Below are 20,208 nucleotides of genomic sequence, written 5' to 3'. Positions count from 1 at the left end.
CCTCCCCTGTGCATTGCTAAGACTAAAACCCGGACATCAAAGATGACATCACTAATATCCTCCCAGATAGGAGATAGGCAAACATGTAAGCAAACCTGGGACGGCCTTGTGGGTGACAAACTCTGAGTTGACATGGAGCAGGATTTTTGCTGTTACCTTCCATCGCAACTTAATCATGTCTGCCATGGAGCATGATTTTAAAATGTTGCATGGCAGGCACAGGTTCCCCCTTAGGCTCTACACAATGTTTCAAGGAACATCCCTGCAATGTCCGAGAGCATATGGTCAAAATAGTTCCTGTTTCCATATGTAGTGGTACTGTCCGAAAATACAAATTTACTGGGGCAAACTCCTGAGTTTGATGAAAGAGTTAACAGGAGAAGTATTTGCAGTGGTCCCCCTCCACGTGTTATTAGGCATTCCCCCAGCGAGTAGGGAACAATTTAGGCTCCCGACAATGTGTAAGGCTATGATAAGGGCGGGCAGAATTGCTGTGGCACAGAAACGGAGGTCACAGGAAACGCTGGGTAGAGTTGATTGGGAACACAAACTCTGAGATATTTTCATAATTGAAAATCTTACTGCCATAGTCAACGACCACCTGGGAGTGTTCCAAAAAGATTGAGTCCTTTTAATAAGAAAATGGGATCTCGATACTACGAGGGGGGATGGAGCGGGTGAACATTCGGGAACATAAGAGAAAGGGCTACCTGCCGACAGTCACAGGTGGAAGAGGAGATGGGAAGGGGTGAAATTAGGTCCCGTTTGATGTAATACTAAAAGAAACGGAATGAAGGATGAGAGGGAAACGATAGATAAGGAGTATCACCCTCATATAGAAAAGAAGACTTGTTTGTTTTAACTCTGCTGCTACAGCATGACACCATTATTGATGTTTAACTACTGTTAACTTGTGTTCATCTATGTCTCTTGATTTGTTTATTTTATAGGGTTTGGGGTCAGGGGGAGGGAATGGTTTGGTAGGCAATTTTGTTAAGTGCTTTGGTTGTGATTTTACTGTTAACCTGTGAAAACTTTAATAAGATTTATGTTTAAAAAATATATTTCATTTCGAATGCATTATTGTGTCCTCCCACTTATTCCTCATCTTATGATATTTCCATATCCAGCTTCAGATGCTTTGGAAATTGTTTCCAGCAGAGGGCGCTGCGTGTCTATGTCTGTCGACTCGATGTCCCTCAGAGGCCTCCATCTCGATTTCAACGTCATTTATGGTATAAAGCGTGTGCAGCGGCCATTGGCTTCAGTTCCGTTTTTCCGCAAAGGTTATCGCTTCGGATACGGTATACATCAGTTCCATATCGAGAATCTTCTAATATATTGTTGAAAATGTGGCATCATCATCGGCGTCTTCGACTCCGAGATCGTGATTTTAAGAAGAGCCAAGATCGTTAGGGTAAAATGGGCCTCATTACACGGTATGCAGTAACCATGGCGCTATTAGCGCCATGGTTGCCGCCAGTATTTTACTGTGTCCGCCTTGGTGGATGGCGGAATTACCGCCCTACTCCAAGGGGAGCGGGGGCGGTAATTCCCCATTCACCAAGGCACTTCCACATTCCCATTTTTGCCCCCATAGGGCTCAATGGGAATGGGGAAGGAGCTAATTACGGTACCGCAAATTGCGGTACCGTAATTAGCAACAAGGTCCCTTTGCGGGCCCGTTCCTTAACGGCTGGTAAAACCAGCCGTTGAGGTCGGGTCCCGCAAAGGGACCTCGTAGTAAGGCGGTAAGGGTTTATCGGTACCGGTGTTCTTACTGGTACCGGTAAACCCTTACCACATTCCGTGTAATGATGCCCAATGTCCCTTATGGACCCCCATTGGGTGTGTCTGTGGTGCCTTGGTTCCTCTCACGCAACCTTCGACTGTAAGGCATGCCTATCGATGACGGTGAAAGCCCTAAAAGAGCCAAGAGGAAATAAGCGGCAAAAACGTGTCTTCAGACGAGTCAAGAAATCTTTCTCCTCGTCGTAAAAAGACAAAGAGATCGATATCACGCAAAGGTTCTCACCACTCGTCATCTTCACAACGGTCGAGGAAAAGTCACCATAGATCGCCGTCTTCCTTGTTGAGTTCCTCCCCAGAACGGGTTAAATGCCCAAAGAAATTGGCCTCTCCAGCTGAGTGGGAGAAGTTCAGAGTTAAAATGATGCAGGTTTTGGAGAATGCTGCCTTGACCCATCAAAACCTTGTGAAAGCCATGCCCGGGTCGAAAAACTCAACAAGAAAAAAGATAAGGGCAAAAACCGTGTGCCTTTGGGCCTGGAAGGCAAAGAAAAGTCTCCTCAAGAGCGGTTGAAGAATCCCTCGAGTCGAGACAAATCTTGCTCGATGAAGAAGTCGTCGACACCATCAGCGCTGAAAGACTCCTCATCGGACCGTGACAGGTCCATGACGCCAAAGGCATCAGACAAGTTCTCGACATCGAAGGTGTTGAAGCCCTCGATGTCGACTGTGCCGAATATTTCAGCACCATCATCAACGCCATTGAGGGTCACAGAAAAGATATATACACCTTTACCAAGAAAGGATTTTTTTGAGTCACTTTCTTCAATTTAGGAGGAAGCAGGACTTTTTTTGGATGATTCATAACCTTTTGGTCTCCAATATGGAACACCTGGGGTCCCTGAGCCTTTGATCTCCCAGGAATCAAGGCTAAACAACATACAGGAGTCCCTGCAGAATGCAAATGGACTAGATACGTCCCCAGAATTATAGTTTGGGAGACCAAACCCTACTGACCATGATGAAGGGTCTTATAGACAGTTAATGTCCAGAATGGTAGAGTATATGGAGTGGAAAAGACCAACACCAATATACAAACAGGATGATCTGACTGACATCCTAGATATGGGACCCCAGGAGGACCCTATTCTTCATTTTCATGTGGCATTGCAAAGGAGAGTCAGTACTGATTGGGGGACGCCAGAATTGATTCCGGCAGTAAATAAAAAATTAACATCAAACTACAGGGCATCCAGTAGTGACCCCAGTTACTTGACAAAACATCCAACTCCTGAAAGTTTAGTGGTACAAGCGGCCACACCAACCGCAAAACAGAATGCCTACCCAACTATCCTCCTAGACAGAGATGACAAGGGTTACGACGCTTGGGCCAAGAAGGTTTTCTCTGCGGGAAGTATGGCCCTAAAGTCAGCAAATGCTACCTGCACGTTGGCCAGATTCTCTCACACTATTTGGGAATGTGTAGCAATTGCAGCTGATCATATCCCCAAAGGGGGGAGGAAAGGGATGGATTTTTAAATCTAGTCAAGGATGGGAAAGATGCAATGTGCGAATACCTCTCGACAGGTCTCGACATTGCTGACAGCATCAGCAGGTCCATGGGGGCCAGTACAGTAATGCACATATTTGTCTGGTTAAGAAAGTCCAGTTTGCTCAAGATGTGCAGTCCAGACTTCTTAACATGCCCTTTGATGGCACACATTTATTTAGTAGAGAGGCTGACGAGAGCCTGGAGAAATTGCAGACCTCTAAAGCGGCAGCAAAGTCCCTTGGTGCTGCTATTAGACAGACACAAAACCGCACCACCGGCACACCTTGGAGGGGTAGGTCCTTTCGCTTTTACTCAGTTGGAAGGGGGAGAGGACTGTCCAATCAAAGAGGTCAGAAAAGATTCTGATGTGGTGGACGGGGAAGGGGTACTAGAACCGCCCATGTAGCTGCTGCTTTACCATCAGCCACTGCTCAACCACCTCAAAATCTCTCTGAGGTCTTAGTTCACAAGACCCCAGTGGGAGGCAGACTCTCACTGCATCTGAAAGAATGGCGTGGCATTACTTCAGATGCATGGGCATTGGAAAGAATTGCCAAGGGTTACTGACTTCCCTTTCTAAAAAAAAAGCCTCAAGAGCCATCCACCGGGGAACAGCTCTTTCAAAGTTCCAGATCCGCTTCTTATGCAGGAAATACTAACCCTGCTGGAGAAAGGTGCTATAGAACCGGTTTCCCGGTAGTGAAGAGGAACAAGGGTTGGTACTCCCTGCATTTTCTAATTCCAAAAAAGGATGGAGGATTGAGACCCATCTTGGACTTAAGAGACTTGAACAAGTTCCTCAGGAAGGACACGTTCAAGATGGTTACACTTTCTCCGATCCTTCAGGCCCTCCAGCTTCAGGACTGGATGGTATCATTGGAACTTCAGAATACTTACTTTCATGTACCAATCCATCACAAGCACAGAAGGTACCTGAGGTTCGCCATTAACGATTCTCATTATTAGTTTTGAGTTCTGCCATTTGGGCTGACCTCCGCCCGAGGTTTTTCACCAAGTTAATGGCAGTGATAGCAGCGAGTCTCAGGAGAGGGGGGATTCATGTGTACCCCTACCTGGATGATTGGCTGATCAGGGCACGTTCCCATGAACAGCCCCTGGAACATCTCCGCTCCACCCTTCCCAGACTGGGCTTCTCCCTCAACTTCAAGAAGTCTCACAAGATACTGTCTCAAAGGCTCTTATTCATTGGAGCAGTCCTAGATGCATCCCTGGGAAAACCTGCGCCACCAGAGGTCAGGACTCAAGACATTCTGCAGATGGCCACCAAATTCCAAAGTGCCCAGCGTCTCCTAACCTTCGACTTTCTGAGGTTGCTCAGCCTCATGGCATCTTGTATTTTTCTGGTGCCAGAGGCGGATCAGAGAATCAGATCCCTCCATTGGGCTCTCAGGACTCAATGGTCTCAATTCTCTGGCAGGATGTCAGATCTCCTTCAGGTTCCAAGCAGAGTCACTCTGGATCTCCTGTGGAGTGCCTGCGAGGACAACATTTTGAAGGAAGAACCTTTTTGCCAACCATGGCCGTAGATAAAGGTAGTAACAGAGGCCTCACTCCCAGGGTGGGGAGCATATACCAACGGCGTGACAGTTAACGGTCGATGGTCTCCATCGTAGTCCAAACTAAATATCAACCTATTGGAGCGGAGGGCAATCAGACTAGCGCTGAAGGCCTTTCTGCCCTCTGTGCAGAGGAAGAATGTCCTGATAATGATAGACAACACGGTGGCCATGTACTACCTCAACAAGAGAGGAAAGTGTAGGATCACTACCACTGTGCAGAGAGGCAATGCAGCTCTGGTTCTGGGCAATTCAAGAAGGAATCTCCTTATCAGCAGTTCACCTAGCCGGAGAGGAGAACACAACGGCGGTCGCTCTAAGCAGGCAGAGCACAGTCTCCCACGAGTGGGAACTAGCTCAGGAAGTCCTTTAAGAGATCTTCACCCTTTGGGGAACCTCTCAAGTGGATCCGTTCGTGACCGGTATCAACCGAAGTGCAAACAGTACTGCTCAAGAGAATTTCCCCTAAGAAGAGCTCTAGGAGACACGTTCATAGTGGACTGGGAGTTTCCACTCCTGTGCGCATTTGCTTTAATCCCTGTCATTGCCCAAGTCATCAGGCGGTTGAGAAAGTTCTGGAAATCCATGATCCTAATTGCTCCTGATTGGGCCAGGAGGACGTGGTATCTGGACCTTCTAGACATGTCCATCTGCCCTCCAATATGTTTGCCACAAAGAGAGCAGCCATAGAGACAGACAGACAGACAGACAGACAGACAGACAGACAGACAGACAGACAGACAGAGCAGAGCGAGGCGGGGTCGGGTTCTCCATCCAGAGGTCAAGACTCTCAATCTACACGCATGGTTTCTGAGAGGTTGAGTGTAAAGACTGGAGGGGCGTGTCTGTACTCCTTATCTCTATATGGTCGAGGAGAGGCACAGAGGACCCCAGCCAAGATTCTCTATTACAATGGATGAGCAATCAAGGCCTAGCTTCTCAGGAGGTGATGCAGGATGGTTCTTAAGTACAGTGTAGTCCCCGAACCCCCACAAAGGAATGTCCACACACTGTATTAGTTAAAACAACATTCTTTATATAATTAAGGTTCAAGGTTATATACACAATCACAATAACTCACTTTGTGCTCAGTTAATCTACAATGGCAAATATATACAGTTCTAAGTGGTACCACAATTATTGTCAGATTTCATTAAAGTGCACCAACAGTACTCTGGTCAAATGTCACACAAATCAATTAATAAAAGTAACCAACAATAGACATAGGAGGAAAGCAGTTGGTTAGAACAATTGGCAGAATACTGGCCCCGTTACCTAGACACAGTTCTGTGTGGAGATCCCCCCAACTGGGCAACCTGTAAAGTAAAGATATACTACAAGCCCAGTCCATATATTGTTCAATGAGTCTTATTTCCTTCTAAAGTGTTCTACAACCCCAATATACTTGGAATCGTAGATTTTGACGACGGGTCGTCGACAGATCCTTCTTGAGTGGCTCCCTTTCAGGCAGGAGCCACGGATCATCGAGATCCCTCGAAGAAAGGGTGAACAACGGAGTGGAGCCAGCAGCTTCAGTCCTGCAGTGCTCGTCAACGACAAGTCGAAGACGTCCTTCAAGGATGAGGTGTGCGGGGCACCTCGAGGTTGATAGTTCAGGACTGCAAAGTGTTTGTGAAGAACTGTGGCCCAGCAAAGCCGTCGAGTCGTCCGGTATCTCTGCAATCATTGGGTGGCGGGAAACCCACTGGCAGATGCTCCTCGGCGCACCGACAGCATGGCCTTCTCCGGCGGGATAGGGTGGTCGGCGGTGCGGACGAGCGCATCTGGGAATCAAGTGTCTTAGGCAAAGGAGCGTTGCGGCTCCTGTCGACGACGGCACAGCGTCAAGCGGACCCCTCTTCTGGGCAACACGGCTTTAACGGGCCTCCAATGGTTATAGCAAACCCTGGTTGACGACGGTGGACGGAATGTCCGGTGCTTATGTTCGTTCTCCTCGGCGGTCCCCGTCCCCGGTCGGCAGCCTGTCGAGGGTCTTCTGACTTCCAGGGAGCTTTGGCGAAGGTTAGCGGTGCACGATGGTCCCTCGTAGCTCGGAAAGAGGGCACCTAACCAGATCCTCGCTGGATCAGTTCTTGGACACACATCAGCTTTCAGATCGACGAAGTAGAACCACAGCAATACTTCTCTTCCAGCAGGGCTTCAAGATTAAGCTTCAGTTTCAATGTCAGTTTCAACTCCAGTTTCTGAACGAAATCTAGCAGTGAGTGGCCCCCAGATATACTAGTTAATCTCCCATTCATTCTGCTGGGCCACACTCAGGCAACCAATCACTCAGAAGGGCATTCAGCAGTCAGTCAGCCAATCAGGCGCACAGTGCATTCAGGCCATTCTTCTCCATCCAGACACTCACAACACAGAATGTGGATTCGGACAAGTACCACGCCATTCAACACTACACACTGCATTCATACCAGTTTCGGGCTGGGCTGTCTCAGTCATTGTGTCAAACACCAGATACCAGACATCCACAAGAAGAAGTGTATATGCGTCGCACACTCCATTCACCCAGGTCCCACCCACAAGTGTACCCACAACATACAGTCGTTGGGAAGGCTCCAGCCACCCTGGTTGGCACTTCCCCACACTACAATATATGGAACTTCCACCCAACAGCCAGTCAGGGGTAAGGGACAGAGTCAGGGCTTCCCGGGACTTCGGAAAACCAAGGTAACAGGTGATGCAAGGCAAGAGGCCACAGGGGCCATCTTGTTTCTATCAGGAATCTACTAATTCCAATGACAGGGCCTGGCCATCCCAAAATGGAGGACGTTCAGGGCACCTGTCAATTCAGCACAGACCTGCCACCAGCTCATACCCTGCTCTATGGGCCACACACAGGTGCCCAAAAACATATACTAGGGTCGCAGGGTTGTACCCCCACCCATGGGTGCCATAAGGGCATCCCAGGGGTCTGTACACAAAACCAAAAGAGAGAGCTGCACCGCCAGGAGTCCCACATGAACTCCTGCATGGAAAATACGACAGAACACACGATAAAAAGCAGTAAAGGACGAGGATACGGAGGCCCTGTGCCTCCGATGCATTTCCAGCATCACATTGAGATACAAGGATTGGAACCTCCCAGAAGACGTAATGGAGACAAAGTCCTTGTACTGCTGCCTGTAACACATTCGGCAGCTGGTGTAGGGATACGAATAAAGATACATTTACATGCAGTAAACCTATGGTGTTATCATTTTTATTACACCTGGCCAACTTGGGGTTCCAGGTTGGTACAATCGAGGGGCGTCGTGCAGCGATCTCCATTTTTAAGCGCTCCTCTGAAGAGGTATCTTTCTTCAAGATTCCCCATGAGATACCCCCAGTCCCATTCCAAGTCCTAACTTGGAACCTCAACCTAGTGTTGAGATTTCTAATGTGTGCTCCTATTGAGCCTAGTGAGACATTGGGCCTCATTACACGGTAGGCGGTAACCATGGCGCTATTAGCGCCATGGTTGCCGCGGTATTTTACCATGTCCGCTTTGGTGGATGGTGGAATTACCGCCCTACTCCAAGGTGAGCGGGGGCGGTAATTCCCCATTCACCATGGCCCTTCCCCATTCCCCTTTTTGCCGCCATAGGGCATAATGGGAATGGGGAAGGCGCTAATTACGGTACCGCAAATTGCGGTACCGTAATTAGCACCAAGGTCCCTTTGTGGCACCCTTAGGCGGTAAGGGTTAACGGTCACCAGTAGCATTACCGGTGACCGTTAACCCTTACCGCCTTCCGTGTAATGAGGCCCATTGTATGTAAATATGTGCTCTGTAAAGCGCTTTGGATTAAGGTGCTATATAAATAACACATCATTATCAGCATCATTATCCATACCTGTCCGTTAAGGTTCTTAACCTTAAAGACTATCTTGTTAGTGGCCATTACATCAGCCCGAAGGGTGAGTGAACTTTAGGCCTTGTCCTGCAAGCCTCCTTATACAATCTTCTATAAGGAAAAGGTGAAACCAATCTTCGTGCCTAAGATTGTGTCTGAGTTCCATTTAACTCAGAAGATAATTCTATCTTCATCTTATCCTCCTCATTCTGGAAAGGAAGAGCAGAGATTACAAAGGTTTGTTCCAAGGCGGGCACTGACATTTTACATCTCCAAGATTTCTAAGATAAGAAACGATGACCAACTTTTTGGATGTTACACGGGCCCCAAGTTGGGTATGTCAATTTCAAAACAAACCTTATCAAGATGAATTATTTTGGAAATTATAATTATAATGGTAATGATGTGTTATTTATATAGTGCCTTAATCCAAAGCGCTTTACAGAGCACATATTTACATACAATATCACCCAACTGAAATTGATACTCATTTATCGACCTCAGAAGGATGAAAGGCTGAGTTAGCCTTGCCGGGATTCGAACCTGCGACCTGCAGATCACGCTCAGATCACAGCAGCGAGCGCTCAACCCACTGAGCTATTTTACCGGAATAACTGAATGCTACAGATTAGCAGGAAAAGATCCTTCGGAGGGTCTTGGAGCTCATTCAACCAGGGGCATGGCTACCTCCTCTGCATTACAGAGGGGCGTCCCAATTAGAGATATTGGTGCGGCAGCCACATGGTTGTCCGTACACACCTTTACCAAAGATTACAATCTGGACTCTTCCGCAAGCCGAGAAGGTTTATTTGTAAAGTCAGTGCTACATTCTGTGCACACAGACTTATGAAGGCACTCCTAAATTATTATGAGCCTTAAAATTCTGGCTCCCTCCTCCAGGAATACTTACACTGCTTTGAGAGATTATCATAAGATGAGGAATACGTGGGAGAACACAATGCATTCGAAGAACCAGTTACTTGCCCATGGTAATGTTCTTTCGACTGGATGTTCCTCCCATGATTTTGCTGATCATGTTTGATGAAGCAGGAATCGAGCGCCCGATAAGTGAGATTCACGAGATAAGGAATCTACTCAGATTATAAAACAAAAACGGCAAACAGAATTTACAACCCGGCTCTGAAGAAGGAAAATATTCCAAAATGCATTAGCCGCATGCGTTTTTCGTTTGCCTTAGATACAGCATTAGCCTAATTGGTGAAGCTGAAATTTAAAAACCTGGATATTTAAAACCGGAAAATAACTTGTGAAATAACAAAAAAGAATTTCAACACAACTATAATGGAATTCATTTTTTTTATACAAACATACCGAATTTGCTGAACCCAAAGTGGGTATTAAGGGTGTGCGGCCCACACCAAAGGCTTAATAGTCTTGGGGGGGTCATTACGACTCTGGTGTTAAGGGTTTAACGGCGCCGTAAAAGGTGTTGGCGCCGTTAAACCCTTAACGCCTGATTACGAGGTCCCTTTGCGGGACCCGACCTTAACGGCTGGTTTTACCAGACGTTAAAGTAGGGTGCCGCAAAGAGACCTCGGTGCTAATTACGGTACCGCAATTTGCGGTACCGTACTTAGCGCCTTCCCCAGTCCCATTGAGCCCTATGGGGTGAAAATGGGAATGGGGAAGGGCCATGGTGAAATGGGGAAATACCGCCCCGCCAACCTTGGAATGGGGCGGTATTTCCCCATTCCACCATGGCAGACTCGTTACAACACCGGCACCAACCATGGTGCTAATAGCGCCATGGTTTAGCCCCAGGGTTGTAATGAGGGCCTTGGTCTTTTTTCCTCATAGTTTACTTTCAGTGCCCTACACGGTGGCACTTGATAGTGGGCTGCACCCTACTAATGAACTTTCAATTAGAAGTACAGATACGTGAATTCATAAGATAACAATTAAAAAAGAGCTGTGCACTCTCGCCCTCTCTCTTTTGCCTCCCATGTATTCCTCATTGCCACTCCCAGCCTGCCCCGCTGTAGAATTTTCCATGTGATTGTAGTCTACACTGTTTCAGGAGAAGTAACAGGCTATCCTATACATGCTTTAAAAATGTAACTGAAGCCAACGGTCGCTGTACGCGCTTTATACCATCAATGACGTCGACATCGAGACAGAGGCCTCCGAGGGACATCGAGTCAACAGGCATTGACGCGCTGCTCCCTCTACTGGAAAAAACCTCAGAAGCAGCGAAGCTGGATATGGAAATATCATAAGATGAGGAATACGTGGGAGGAAAATCCAGTCGAAAGAAAGTTACCATGGGTAAGTAACTTGTTCAGTTACATAGCTGATATACAAATGTGCTTTTCCTGCATAAAATACAACCCACCTTAGAAGTCAAAATAGAGGTGAAACACATGTCGTCGATTATTGAGGATATGAACCTTAAAATAAAAAAATCTATTGCTTTTGTTTTCTCGCCTGTACCGCCTCCTCCCTACTCTTGATGCGCCTTGAAACATCTTGTGGCTGTATAGGTGCATTATAAATAATAAATAAATACAATAAATAAAACTAAAAGAGGATGAGGATTATTAAAGTCTAGACAAAAAACCAAGTAACAGTTTTCTTATGAAAAGATGCTGTAAGAAGGACCAATTGTGGATTTAGAACTAAGCAAAATTGATGCATTTTAAAACTTAACAAGAGGATGACGGGGAAGATTGAATGTGATGTAAGCACTGCAATAATTGGAAATTGAAACCATTTAATAAACAGTGGAATTGATAACTGAACAGCTGAAATCTACTGTTATTAAACAAAAGGCAATATTTACACTTGAATACCCACACTTATCAATGCCTGATTCACTATTTGGAAATAAGAGCAGTTTATTTCTAGTGGATTACTAAGCAGAACAAGGACAAAACAGGAAGCTAATAATGTTATATTTGTGTACTTGAAGAAATATATACCTGCTCCTTAATATATTGTAACCACTGAGAACCAGTCGGCCTGTTAGTGATGCCTGCGACTGTGAACATGATGAAACTAATCGTGTGTTTCTCTTTTACTTCAATAGGTGATTGATGTCCAAAAAACACAAGATTGATTGTTAGATTCTCTGGACTAATGCAGTGGAAAACTTAATTGATACAATGTGCAATGTCCTAACATCTTGGAAGCAGACACATTGTGGTTCACTTTTCTTTTCAGATCATTCAGGAACTGGGATAGAGAAGCATATAAAATGCATGATGGGTTTCATCCATTCAACACATTCATGGTAGTATCCAGCAACACAGAGCTACAATACATGTCTGGCATTATAGACTAATGATAGCAACAGTGCATGATGTGCAGTAAGATAGGACTTCTTGTTTTGCTTATTCCTGAGAGAACACCTGCAAGTGCTATTTTATATGCATTCCGATTGTAAGGCTGGTTTAAGAGATTTTGTGAAGCACATGTAAATGGTCGAACAGTATCCATGCACTGAATATTTTAAAATCTTCAGTAAGAAGAAAAAATGTTTTGACTAGAAATGACCTACAGATGGGAAAGCTCATCTGCTCGGTGAATCTGGGAACGAGTCCACCTGACAAAATAAACTGTGATAAACACAGAATGTGTGACAAGGGTCCACCTAATGAATATACTCATTATCCACGTGAGAACATCGGTGAAAAACCTTATCAGTGCACTGAATGTGTGAAAGGTTTTGCTCGTAAGGGAGACCTTACCATCCACCAGAGAACACATACAGGTGAGAAGCCTCACGAGTGCACTGAATGTGGAAAAGGGTTTACTAAGAAAGGGCATCTTAGTCTGCACCAGAAAACACATACAGGTGAGAAACCTCATAAGTGCACTGAATGTGGGAAAGGTTTTGCTCGTAGGGGAGTGCTTACTATCCACCAGAGAACACATACAGGTGAGAAGCCTCATGAGTGTACTGTATGTGGAAAAGGGTTTGCTCGTAAGGGAGACCTTACCATCCACCAGAGAACACATACAGGTGAGAAACCTCATGAGTGCACTGAATGTGATAAAGGTTTTGTTCAGAAGGGACAGCTTATTTACCACCAGAGAACACATACAGGTGAGAAACCTCATGAGTGCACTGAATGTGGAAAAGGGTTTAGTCGCATGGTAGGTCTTATTTATCACCAGAGCATACATACAGGTGAGAAACCTCATAATTGCACTGAATGTGCAAATGGCTTCATTTTTAAGGCAGATCTTATTCGCCATCAGAGAACACATACAGGTGTGAAACCTTATGCGTGCACTGAATGTGGGAAAAGGTTCAGTTGGAAGAAAGGTCTTATGTGCCACCAGAGAACACATACAGGCGACAAACCGCATAAGTGCACTGAATGTGCAAAGCGCTTCATTTTTAAAGCAGATCTTATTCGCCACCAGAGAACACATACAGGTGAGAAACTGTATGTGTGCACTGAATGTGGGAAAAGGTTCTGTTGGCAGAGTGGTCTTATGTGCCACCAGAGAACCCATACAGGTGAGAAACCTCACGAGTGCACTGAATGTGGGAAAAGGTTCAGTTGCAGGAGCGGTCTTATTTACCACCAGAGCACACATACAGGTGAGAAACCTCATGAGTGTACTGAATGTGGGAAGAGCTTCTTTTTGAAGGGAAATCTTACCCTTCACCAGAGAATTCATACAGGTGAGAATCTTTATCAGTGCACTGAATGCGATAAAGGGTTTGTTCAGAAGGGACAGCTTATATACCACCAGAGAACACATACAGGTGAGAAACTTCACAAGTGCACTGAATGTGAGAAAGGATTCAGTCGCAAGGGAGGTCTTAATTACCACCAGAGAACACATACAGGCGAGAAACCTTATCAATGCACTGAATGTGGGAACAGATATGCTAGGAAAGGTAATCTCACTCTCCACCAGAGAAGGCATACAGGTGGGAAACCTGATCAGTGAGAACAATAAGCTAAATAGGGACAAGACCAAAGCTGCACAGGAGCGTCCATTTCAGGGTAGTGAATGTGGGAACTACTTCAGTATGCAGGATGTTCTCATCTGCCATGAGAGAGGACATGCATTTGATCGTCCATTTTTAGGGTAGTGAATGTTGGAAATACTTCCGTACGCAGGATGTTCTTATCTTCCATGAGAGATTACTTGCATGTGGTGAAATCTCCTCTGCAACTGAAGCTTCACAGTGGAGGGAGCACTTTTCAATGGTGTCTTTTGAAATTAATCTGTCTGTTCCCAATTTTCTTTGAAATACAAATAGTGGCTGATTATGATTAGTTGAAATCTCTTGTTCCAAATGCAACCCTTCTGGAATATTCTGAAGTGAGACTTACCCTTCTGTGTTAAGATACCCATGCAATGGAACACTTTGCCTCGGGACCTTAGGCAAGTTAATAGGCACCAACAATTTGAAAAAGCTTCAAGACGTGGTTGAATGAATACATAACTATAGACTCTCACTGGATGTAGTGGGGTACTCTCCTGCAAATTCATTACCAAGAGGCTGCCTAGCACTAAATAAGCAATCAGGGTGTACTTGATGCTAGATAACGTATACATATGACTAACTACATCAGTACATTTGGCATTTTAGTATTATCTTGTCACTCTCTGGTGCTTTGACACTATCTACCTTTAGATCCTACTTAGTCTAAGGGATGCTTGCACCTGGGACTCCGTCTAATACTTGTTACAATCCTCCAGGCTAATAGACAGTAAGCCTCTATGACGCCTCACTTGATATCACATCTTTCCTCCTTCAACTCATCCAGAACAGAATCGTATCTCTCCAGCACTGAAATCGCTCCATTGGCTCCCAGTGGCTGCAAGGATCAAGTTTAAGACTCTTTGCATTGTCCACAAGGCCTACTGGGGGGCCTGGGACCAACATATCTCCAGCTTTCTCTTCTGAAGTATCTTCCTACTCGAGAAAATCGCTCCTCCACCTACCCTTGAGGTTCAGTTGCTTTTCCCAGCAACGATTTGGGGGCAGATCTCTATCTTCGGCTGGCGCCTCCCTCTGGAATAGCCTCCCTGCCTCTGTGAAAATTGAGCAGAAGCATCTCTGATTCCGGAAGCAGCTCAAGACATTCCTCTTTACTTCTGCCTTCTCTCTTCCGCTACCTTGCTGATCGCTTGTTAGATGTGGCACTGGTTACCTGGCTACCCTTTGAACCATGGGCCGAGGTTCCTGCCCTCCCTATTGCACACTTGCACTGCCCGCTGGCAACCCTGCACTTGGGACTGTATCTGCAACCCTACACCCCCCCCACTTGCACTTATATATCACCTGTTTTCTGCACTTAACCCTTGCACTGCCACCTGCTTGCCGCACTTCTTTTCATTGTCTGATCCTATGTCTTGCACTTGCTCCTCCTCCCCTTCCCCTGGCACTTCCCCCTTCCCTTGCCCCTGCATTTGCGCAATATCAATGCCACTGGGCCTAGTAACATCGTTGTCTTGTTGTCTCTTGTTCCACTCCTTCGTCTCGTCTTGCCTTGAAACACTTGTATACAGGCGCGATATAAGTAAAATATATCATATCATATGCTTTGCTTAAAGGATGTGCCATTCCCTGGGGTCCTGCCTGTTTATTCAGATGACCTGTGTTTCGTACAACATATGATAAATCCATATTTAGATGACACTACCGGATGCCATGGGTTTTGATGTCTGGTACAGCATGTGGCACACAGCTCCATCTCGATCCCTGGCTGTCAGAAGCGGCTATGTGGGGGAAGGAAATCTCAAACATTTCGAGTAAAAAAAAAGAGGCAGTCTGCGACAGGGTCAGAGATGATGTGGGATGGTTGAGGCACTTAACAGATGGTGCTCTGAAAATAGAGGAAGATGCTTCTGTGAGAACTCCCACCGCTCACCACTAAAAGCATGTCACTCCTTGAAGTAATGTCAGAAAGCACAACATGTGAGGTGAAAGTGACTGCATCGTGAGAAAATGAAACATGATACAGGAGCCGGGTTAGAGGCTAATACTGGCAGATTTACCCATTGTTCTCTGCAATCTCATTGGCAGACAGGATGCATAAAGCTGTCGATATATACATCAAACTAAACTCAACCATCCACTCTTGATTCAGACCCAGTCTCATGAGCACTGCCCTCAACCCATCCAGATGGAAAGACCGATCAAACAGAAGCTTCAAGGCAGGGGCGCAAAAAATACAAATCATATAACATTGCAAGGTTTTAAATAGTACAAGTCAATTCAATATTAAAATAATGACGTTTTCCTAAAAATCTTAGATCCTTATCATTAAGGTGTAAAACATAGAAACACAATGATATCCTTGCTCACTCCTAGTCAACCTGTTCATGTTTATTCTGTGGAGAACCTTTACAATGTTGCCTTATTTTACCTAACAGAGCAGGCAGTGAAAGAAGACATGCTTCACCGTATCAGGGTGGGAATTAGACAAAACAATGTGATGGTAAGACATCTTATGCAAGTTACAACTCACATCAATCTGACCAAATCCTCATTTTAGTTTCTTAGTTCTGTACCCTCAGACGAGCACACATTTAGTACTGCATACCTATCTGCCGATCACAAGTCACAAACATTTGAGGGAAGGTGGTATTGGTTGTTGGTGACATTTTGACTCAATAGATCACACCACATCAGTTTCATCTCATGTAAGTTGATGCATTCCATATATTCTTCTGTACTAAACGTTTGCACACACATTCTCGTCCCATACTGTAATCATTGTCCCACACTTTGAACCTGTGATGTTATGTGAAGGCGTCTCCTGCCTGACCATTGGGGTTTATGTGAAATGGCCATGGGGTCGCCTGGTGCCACCACCTGCCCCATGAGGCAAGACCTGTGGGTGTTGTGGGTAAGAATCACACCTCCACAAGACCTAGCTAAAAGGAGCAGGTGCTTGTCACATGTGACATAGGTTCCAGATGCTCTTTAATGGATGGTATGTGCGTGTCACGTGACATGGGTTCCAGCGGCTCTTTAACAGCTGGTAACACAAGCAGTGCACGTTGCTTCTTTTATATGGGAAGTCGGCAGGCCCTGTGTGTAGAATACAAGGAGACCATACATAGGCCATGAATGCACACCAAAGCAAAGGCAAGGTGGCGCTAGGCCTCCTGGGAGAAGGCAAGGTGGTGCTAAGCCTCCTGGGAGAAGGCAAGGTGGCGCTAGGCCTCCTGGGAGAAGGCAAGGTGGCGCTAGGCCTCCTGGGAGAAGGCAAGGTGGCGCTAGGCCTCCTGGGAGAAGGCAAGGTGGCGCTGAGGCAAGGTGGTGCTAGGCCTCCTGGGAGAAACAGCTAGGAGAGCCGACTGTTGGATATGCCCACTACTTGCACAACATTGAGCTTCTGCCTTCCTGCCCATGTGCGAGAAGTACTTAGCATTTCGGATTTTGGCCAAGACTGTGTCCACAGAGCAAGAGAGACCCCCACATTCAAGAATTAGAAACAACAATCAATGAAAGTCTTTGAGCCCAACCAATTGCACCAGATACCCATTCCTAACACAGGCTCATCCTCCAGAGCAAGCCCAGTCTCACAGGATAAAAGGCTTGCATATAAATGCCAGGCTTCAGAAAGGACCGCCGTCAGAGTTTGGTGAAGGAGTGCGAGTGAAGGTAGTTGGGAAGAGGAATGGCCTGAGGAGCAGAAGGTGCTGATTCACACTGCTCGGTGAGGCTCAACAGCACCCCTTCCTGAGACATGGCAAAGAGAACCTCCTTTATACTGCGTAGACCAGGTGTCTGGTCCCTGGTCGCCTGGGGCATTACACTGCATAGACCAGGTGTCTGGTCCCTGAATGCCTGGGGCTTTATACTGCATAGACCAGGTGTCTGGTCCCTGGTCGCCTGGGGCATTACACTGCATAGACCAGGTGTCTGGTCCCTGATCGTCTGGGGCTTTATACTGCATAGACCAGGTGTCTGGTCCCTGGTCGCCTGGGGCATTACACTGCATAGACCAGATGTCTGGTCCCTGATAGCCTGGGGCATTACACTGCGTAGACCAGGTGTCTGGTCCCTGATTGCCTGGGGCATCTGCGTAGACCAGGTGTCTGGTCCCTGATCGTCTGGGGCAATACACTGCGTAGACCAGGTGTCTGGTCCCTGATTGCCTGGGGCATCTGCATAGACCAGGTGTCTCGTTCCTGATTGCCTGTGGCATCTGCATAGACCAGGTGTCTGGTCCCTGAATGCCTGTGGCATCTGCGTAGACCAGGTGTCTGGTCCCTGATCGTCTGGGGCATTACATTGCGTAGACCAGGTGTCTGGTCCCTGAATACCTGTGGCTTCTGCATAGACCAGGTGTCTGCTCCCTGAAGGCCTTTGGCATCTGCATAGCCCAGGTGTCTGGTCCATGATTGCCTGGGGCATCTGCATAGACCAGGTGTCTGGTCCCTGATCACCTGGGCCATTACACTGCGTAGACCAGGTGTCTGGTCCCTGATTGCCTGCGGCATCTGCATAGACCAGGTGTCTGGTCCCTGGTCGCCTGGGGCATTACACTGCGTAGACCCGGTGTCTGGTCCCTGATTGCCTGTGGCATCTGCATAGACCAGGTGTCTAGTTCCTGAATGCATGGGGCGTTTAGGTGACTCCCTGCATGGATTCCATTGAGAGTGAGGGTCTTTAGTTTAAATGTAGTCGAGAGTTGAACTAGAGTTCTTACTATTAAAGTTTAAATACCTGAAACCTTTAACCATGAAACTCACATTTTATTGGTTCAGATGAAGCCCCTGGAGTGTCAGTGACCCCCCGCCCAAAAGTGAGAACGTACAAGTTTAGAAAGCTCTGATGATAGGAGGGCTTTTGGCCACCAGCCATGACGCAAGGTCACATGATTTAGATGTTTTCATGCAGCATTTAGTGCGACTTCGATTTGTTTGCCGCAGTTTAGGGAGCTGGTGCGGCATAGTGCACATGTAGATGCTTTTGGTTATTGACCATGGACATTGCCGCTTTAGTAAGAGACCTGTTCGTATAGTGTTTCCTGCTTAGGAGCTAGACAGCCGCCATTTTAACATGGGGCCTCATGAGAAACTTATAGCCATTTTCATTTTGCAAAGGCCTACGCCCATTTTTTCAGCTGTATTAACTACAATAATGTATGTTGTTCAGACCTGAAGGTCGTGGGGGGAGCGAATATTGTCTGCGTCTAGGTCATGAGGCCTTCACAGGGCCAGCCATGGCAAAGGACACATTATTTGAAAGTGGCAAGTTGTTTCGACTCTTCGTTCGCACTGGAAAGCCATTGGACCAGCTTCACAAGCTGCATGAACTGTATTCTACCAATCACAAGGAGGACTCGCAACCTGAAGACTAACAGCCAACTCTATTCTACCAATCACAAGGAGGGCTCGCAACCTGAAGACTAACAGCCAACTCTATTCTACCAATCACAAGGAGGGCTCGCAACCTGAAGACTAACAGCCAACTCTATTCTACCAATCACAAGGAGGGCTCGCAACCTGAAGACTAACAGCCAACTCTATTCTACCAATCAAAAGGAGGGCTCGCAACCTGAAGACTAACAGCCAACTCTATTCTACCAATCACAAGGAGGGCTTGCAACCTGAAGACTAACAGCCAACTCTATTCTACCAATCACAAGGAGGGCTCGCAACCTGAAGACTAACAGCCAACTCTATTCTACCAATCACAAGGAGGGCTCGCAACCTGAAGACTAACAGCCAACTCTATTCTACCAATCACAAGGAGGGCTCGCAACCTGAAGACTAACAGCCAACTCTATTCTACCAATCACAAGGAGGGCTCGCAACCTGAAGACTAACAGCCAACTCTATTCTACCAATCACAAGGAGGGCTCGCAACCTGAAGACTAACAGCCAATCACCGTTCAGAAGTTTGCGCGGCTCCAGCAATTATGTCTGGTCTGTTGGGGGTTGTCAGTGAGGAGAAGGGAAACAGCCTATAAGAAATGGCAATGTTTAAATGTACATTGTGCTTTAGTGGATTGAGAGCGGGTAGCGAATGGGAATGCTCAAATTATAGTTGATGTTTCTTTTTGGCGATATGTACATCCTGTTGTAAATGTAATAATACTCTGGCTCCAGATGGCCATGCTGAGAGCTTTCCCAGTGCGGTTGGTTTCTCCAGGCCTTATTTTTGTAATAAAGCTGTTCCTTTGATTACATTTGTGCACTTAATTTTGTCCTTCCTATTTTGATTACCAACCGGCTACATTCTTTGGTGACCCCCGATGTGATCCGGCGCACCCGAGAGGCTGGTGGGTTCCTGCGCCAGGCTCTGGGCAGTGTAGCAACAGCCTACAGTGACCAGAATATGTGCACACAAATCGAGGAAGCCCACAGATGCCAAGTTGCCTAAAGGTCTGCCTGGTCCCTTGAGCAGCCCGTTGTGCCAGGTGGTGCAGGCAATTGAGAGAGGAAAACCCAGCATCGAGGGAACTCTGAGGGCACTCAGTACATGTATTTATTTATTAATTAATTTATAAAGCGCTCAAAGCCCAGA

General features: G+C 46.5%; 1 protein-coding gene and 1 long non-coding RNA gene across 2 annotated transcripts in view; both read left to right on the top strand.

The window, feature by feature from the left end:
• LOC138551316 (zinc finger protein 182-like) overlaps nucleotides 1–15,388 on the top strand; it is a 43,483-nt gene extending 28,095 nt beyond the window's left edge. Inside the window, exon 4 of the mRNA XM_069642477.1 lies at nucleotides 11,779–15,388. Coding sequence (XP_069498578.1) covers nucleotides 12,252–13,658 — 1,407 coding nt within the window. The 5' untranslated portion in view covers nucleotides 11,779–12,251 and the 3' untranslated portion in view covers nucleotides 13,659–15,388. The remainder of the gene's footprint in view (nucleotides 1–11,778) is intronic.
• A 17-nt stretch (nucleotides 15,389–15,405) lies between these two features.
• On the top strand, nucleotides 15,406–19,868 carry LOC138551348 (uncharacterized). The gene is made up of 2 exons (XR_011295076.1): nucleotides 15,406–16,940; nucleotides 16,987–19,868. It is a non-coding gene; the product is annotated as an uncharacterized lncRNA (long non-coding RNA).
• Nucleotides 19,869–20,208: the final 340 nt, after the last annotated feature.

The sequence above is a fragment of the Ambystoma mexicanum genome, chromosome 1q, assembly GCF_040938575.1.
Source record: "Ambystoma mexicanum isolate Mex_15411 chromosome 1q, UKY_AmexF1_1, whole genome shotgun sequence".
NCBI classification, from domain to species: Eukaryota; Metazoa; Chordata; class Amphibia; order Caudata; family Ambystomatidae; genus Ambystoma; species Ambystoma mexicanum.
This window is presented reverse-complemented; position numbering and strand designations above follow the sequence as displayed.